Source organism: Ambystoma mexicanum, chromosome 10 (assembly GCF_040938575.1).
Source record: "Ambystoma mexicanum isolate Mex_15411 chromosome 10, UKY_AmexF1_1, whole genome shotgun sequence".
NCBI lineage: Eukaryota > Metazoa > Chordata > Amphibia > Caudata > Ambystomatidae > Ambystoma > Ambystoma mexicanum.
Window position 1 is genome coordinate 723331713 of NC_090932.1, and position 6000 is coordinate 723337712.

The window sequence follows — 6000 nt, forward strand, 5'->3', positions numbered from 1 at the left end:
TGTCCTCCTGCTTGTTGGTGGGGGATCTATATATGCGAGTGCTCTGGTCCCTCTACCCTGCACTGTAGGGTTCATGCTGGACCCCTGCTGGTCCTTTTGCAGTCTTTACATGCCTCTCTGTGGTTTAAACTTCCTCGGTCTTTCTTTGGGAATATTGCAAACACCATTTTGGTTTCGGTGGGCAGGAGCTTCTTTGTCTCTGTGTCTTCGCCCTGCTGGGGCTTTAGCACTATTATTTAGATTGGAGGGTTCATACTCCAATGCCGCTCTCTCTGGGCTGGGTTTCTAGGGTATTCTGTGCCCCTGGATGCACTTTAAATATCTTGTTCAAGTATCTTCCCGGGGAGCTAATGAGAAATGCGGCTTCTCTACATTGCGCATCGGCCACGCACCCCTTCCCCCTCTCTTGCTATGGCCACCCTTCCTCTCATCCAAAAAACCTAAGAAGTTCACTCTCCCATGGCAGGGAGTTATGACTCCTGCTTGGGGCAGCCTATCAACAGACTCATTTTACAAAACCTTTCATGCCCTCAACCTGATTTCCAACACTTCAAATGTTGAGCAACATCTGGAGCAGAACCTGTTGTCTTTTACCAAAACCCTAAAACTCCTAGCTCCTAGCAAATCTAAACTCTTAAAGCTTCTAACATATGTCCTCAATGAGTGCTTTACTGAAAACCTAATTTAACAGCAGGAAAGAATGGGAAAGATTGCTGCTTCCAAGCTGAAGAAGTAGGTTGTTGAAGCTATCATAGTGGCCTAAAATGGATCAAGATAGCATATTTAAGACAAAGAACAGCAAAGCTGCCCACTTGTAGGTGTTCTATAAGCTGATCAAAACCACTGCAATCAGCTTCAAAACTATTAGAAGAAATGGATGCTGCTCCCCCATGTGCCGGTCCTCACAATTCACTTCACCTTCTGCTCACTATCACCAGCCCCCCTAACTACTCCCTCACCCAACACCCTTTCAACCTACTCTTACATTTTGCTACCCCTGAACCGTGCCATAACACTGCTGCCCCCTCCTCTGAAACACCACCACAGAAAGCAAGAAGGGCTTCACTCCTGGGTGCTCCTCTCTCATCTTCAAAGAGTTCAGGTCAATAGGACCATGCTTCCCTTCATGAAAGTGCACATAACCTCACGCAACCTTTCATCAAAGAGAACCATTTTTACTCCTTTTCCTATTAGAACCCAAAGCGACATGCTGAGATGAAAATAGTGTTAATGGCAGCATCCAGGGTTGGACACAGCTGGTAATGTTTGAACCTTTGCAGAGGCCCTTGCTGAGCCTGGGCATGCCAGACAGTGTGAGATGGTACTGGAAGTATTCATCTCAGAGCTCTGATAATAACGCTAAATTCAAAACTACCTATTATTTGCTGCGTGAAGACATGACAAAACAATGTAAAAGGTATGGGTTTGCATGTGTTGCGCCCAAGATATGTTTTCACCAGATCGTAGCTGATCTCTTTTTATCCAGTTTGATTAAAGTGCCAGTGGTTTTCAGGATAGGTTCCATGCTTTCTATGCAAGGCTTTGGTTCTGCTGCTGCCATCCTATCAAATGTACAAAACAGAAATGTTTTAAATATATCTTTAACTATGCACTTGGACTGTAGGCATACTAAGTGACAACTTGGATCAGTTCACTTAAAATTCTGCCAAGAAGCTAATGTTGAAGAACGACCCAGAAAAGGCATATGTTCTTGCCAGAAAGAACAGTAATATCTGATAGTTCGATTGAAGGCTTAAGCAAAACCTTTTTTTTATTATAATACAGCCAAAAAAGCTTTTTTCCAAGCAGCATTTCAATAAACATTCCAATTACCATAACATTTCTACTAATACACATATAAAATGTCCTAGTGAATAATACCACATGCTATGTGTTCCCATTAACCATTTAAGCAATAGGCCCCAAGCAGGGGGGGGGGGGCATTTCCACTTCAGGTAATGCCCTGGGGGCCATAGTTACAGGCCCGGGGTTTCGGAACAGAAATAAAAAGAAATGTCAAAAAATGGCCGCTGGGGAAGGGAAAACAAAGTCTGTTTTCCCTTTCCATGGTGGCCATTGAAAATGAATGGAAAAACGTAAACAACCAAAATGGCTGCCGTGGAAAGGGAGAAGGGACTACAAGTGGTCCCTTATTCCTTTCCATGGCTGCCATTCAAGAAAATAGGGAAAAATGTAAACAAATAAAATATCTGCCATGGAAAGGAGAGAAGGGACTATGTGTAGTCCCTTCTTCCTTTCCATGATGGACTGGCGCGGATCGGGAGCGACGTGCTGGGGACATAAGTGGTTCCACAGCGTACGCTCCCTAAATGGACACAAAAGAAGGTAAGTGGGGTTGGGAGGGCGGTGAGGGAATTCTTTGGATTGGGGTGATGTGGGGATGTGGCTATGCACAGTGATTTAGGCTATCTTCTTAAATCCCTTATCATGAGTCAAGGAGATAATATGTCCTTTGGATGTTAACCCCATCTGCACATTCAATTAAGAGGGCAAAACAGTAACCCTATTATAGTGCATGTTTGCAAGAACAAGTTAGTGAAATTTGATTTGTTTTTAGCAAATGGAGAGGACTCAGATTTATGGAAAGTACTGAATCTCTATAAAAGAGTACAATGTGTAGTGAGCACCTATAACCTAGGTCTGCTATGACTTGATGGTGCAAGTCACCTAGGAATCAACTACCCATCTTCTCGGCAGTTGTGAAATTGATCTACAAAGCATATTGTGCTCTCATCTAGAACATGTTACCTTGTTGCTAGGTGAAGTTTTTGCTCTTAATTTCACCTCATGATCAAGTGTGTGCTTTTTCTTTTTTTAGATGAATGTGGTGGTTCATCTATTGACTGGATATATGAAGAGGGAGTCAAGTACTCATTTGCCTTTGAGCTTCGAGATACTGGCAAATACGGTTTTCTCCTACCTGAAAATAGGATCAAGCCAACCTGCAAAGAGACGATGCTGGCAGTGAATTACATTGCTAGCTATATTCTGAAGCAGTCTGCCTAGTCACATTGATGACCTTGTAATTGAATTTAAAATGCACTAGCACTGTTGTGGAAATGTCAGCCAGTCAGTCAAAAAGCTTAAATTAATCTTAACCCATAAAAGTCCTACATCAGAAAGTATAACATCATGAAAAAAATACAACAATCATCGGCACTATGAAAGAGTAACGCTGCTGTCGACATGCTTGCAGCAAATTCTCACCCAAGAATACAAAACGCACATTCCCCTGATGCAAGGGATCACGCAACGTAGCTATGGGTGGGACAGGGGATAAAAGTGTTCCCAGGGTTTGATCATTGAAACAAACAAGAAATGAAAGAAACAAAAGAAAGACTATGCAGGAATCAGTTCAGAATTGAGTGCCAATGATTCCCGTTTCCATTTTGTTAAGGTACTGTATATCTGTAGCATGTCACATTTAGACTAATCGATCATTCTTTTGCACATCCCTCTCCCATGATAAAATGTCACACGTTTCAAAATGGCTATCCATGATAAGAAAACTGTATTCTACTACACATTAAATATTGCAGGGTATCAGCAAAATGCTTTAAGCTTGCTTGTCCACCGTCCAATGTGTGATATGTAGCAGCACATTGTATAAGGTTACCCAAAGCAAATTTAAATAAAGCATTTCAGTCATAATTTGTATTCTGCACACTGTTTACTGGCATTGAGATTTTTTATAAACCAGTCATATTGGGGTGGCAGCTGCATGTGGTTGCACGATGTGTAATTGTGTGAGTGTTGAAAGCTCTTTCCATTGTCATTAAATGTATTCCTTATGAGAAAGGGAGGGTCTTCATGTAGTTGAAACCTTTATTTTGTGTAAACCGATTAGCAACACTTTGTTTTTACGTAGCATGTTGCCTGTAGATAGGGCTTTCCAGATTTTACATGTATTCGGCCACCTTGTGTTGATTTGTGCAGCATCCTCCATGTTTACTGCTGTAGTGCCACCTGTTGCCTTGCAAGGGCCTGTCATGGGGACAAGCGTTCTTCGAAGCATGTTATATCGTGAGTCGGTAGTAGTGATATAACTATATTTACTTTGGTTTTTGGCTTCCCCATCATACATGGGAGCTTTGTGTGTGTTTCTAACACATTTTGCAATATTGAATATGGTGGCAGCATGTACCTTATGGTTAAAACCCAGCTTTTGCTATTTATACTAACGAAGTCTCACTTGGCCATTGATAGCGTTTACCCAACTGTGTTTCCCATGTTGCTGTGTCCTGTTCAGCCAACGGTGGTGACATGAAAACATAATGGGACCATTGTTCTTTATTCTGGCTTGTTCACCTCAACCTGTACATAGAATTAGAATGCCTGTTTGCCACAGCGTAGTATTCACTTGTGATATTTCTACACAACAAACTGTGACCCTTTTAGATTAGACCTCTGAATCAAGTGGCAGAAGTACCAATCCGGAAAATATCTGCAGTAATTTAATTGAATGCAGCAGATATATTAAGCCGACAACTCTACCAGGATAGCCCGAGCGTGCTCTCGAGCCCCTCACGCACCCAAGACTACTCAATATTTAACTTATAGCCCTCCAAGACTGCCTTGGAACCAAAGTACTTGTTCTATCTCAACACATATATCTATTCTCTAACTTGCTACAGAAGACAATACATATAAAATGCAATGACACACATCCATCCTTACACAAAATACTTCCCTTTGACAAAATATCTTCTCTTCCCACTCTCCGCTCTCACATTCCCTAAATTTGCTCACTATTCCTCGAGCAGACTAAGCTCTGGAGCACCCTGGTCAGGGACGTAATATACCAGGAACAAGAATCAGATTCTCTGAAACTGCTACAGTGGATTTGGCACAGTATAGAAGCAGAGTAACTTAACATCCATTAATTTCTAGGGAATAAATAGCCCTGTAAGCTCATTACTTTTAATAGTAGGTGTGTGGTGTGTTGTATGCACAGGAGGTTTTAAGTGTCTGTATTGGCATTGCGAATAAGAGTGCATGCTTACCAACTCACCCTCATTTGGAGAGTCTCACTCCCCTTAGGACTCATTCTTAACTTCCTAGTAGTTAAAACGCCTCCTTTACACTGGAATGCACTCATCCTACCAGTAAACCTTCATCTCTCTCTAAACCCTTGTTAACATCAACTGACCACAATACAAACAGACGCCAAAAAGAGCCGACAGACCGTCCTCATTGGGGACAAATAAGGCTGAAAGCCATGAAGGTGCCCGAGTCGAGTATTCACAATGTTTGAAAATTGATTATTGTATTGCAGCATATAGATCGTTATATCAAAGCCATCTTGAATAGAATGTGAGAATGTTCAACAAGGCAAGATAGAATTCTCAGGAGACTCTTTCTCTGTTGTACAGGTGTTTCATCATCTTGCAAATGGCTGCTAGAGAAGCAAGAATGTAGATATGACAGGGAAATCTTTTAAAGTGTTTGGGAGTTAGGGTGTCATGTATTTATTAAGGTTAACAAGATTTTGTATAAAATACACCATTGAAACCACAAAAACCACACATAAAAAAACCTAGAAAAAATAAACAGATTGCATTTTCTCCTCCCTTCCCCAAATATAAATGATACCATGAAACTTACTTCACTTCTTCAGTGCATAATCCTGTACTTCGGAATTCGCCTTTAGATCCTGCTTGGGTATGGTTTTCATCCAACCTGTTTTATATCTTCTCCTGAGAATCTCTCTTACTCCTGTGTGAGATGTAAGGCTTTCATTCCAGAGAGCCCCTTCTCCTTGACTAAGGACATCTATTAGTTCTTCATTTGGTACATTCCTCTGTTCAGCCTCATCTTCTTCATCTACTTCTTCATCACCACCCATTCTGGATTTGGTTGCTCTCATACAGGTACAAGTATATTTGAACCAGCTTGAGGATCCTGTGATGTGCTGTCTGCCTGCCATTACTAGCTGTGATCATGAATCCCTTTTTATCTCTCACCTTCCATGAATTGGTT

General features: G+C 41.5%; 1 protein-coding gene across 1 annotated transcript in view; it reads left to right on the forward strand.

Moving 5' to 3' along the window:
• The window catches only part of LOC138491677 (mast cell carboxypeptidase A-like), a 209035-nt gene extending 205363 nt beyond the window's left edge, over positions 1-3672 (forward strand). The window contains exon 11 of the mRNA XM_069618318.1: positions 2840-3672. Coding sequence (XP_069474419.1) covers positions 2840-3027 — 188 coding nt within the window. The 3' untranslated portion in view covers positions 3028-3672. The remainder of the gene's footprint in view (positions 1-2839) is intronic.
• The last annotated feature ends 2328 nt before the right edge of the window (positions 3673-6000 follow it).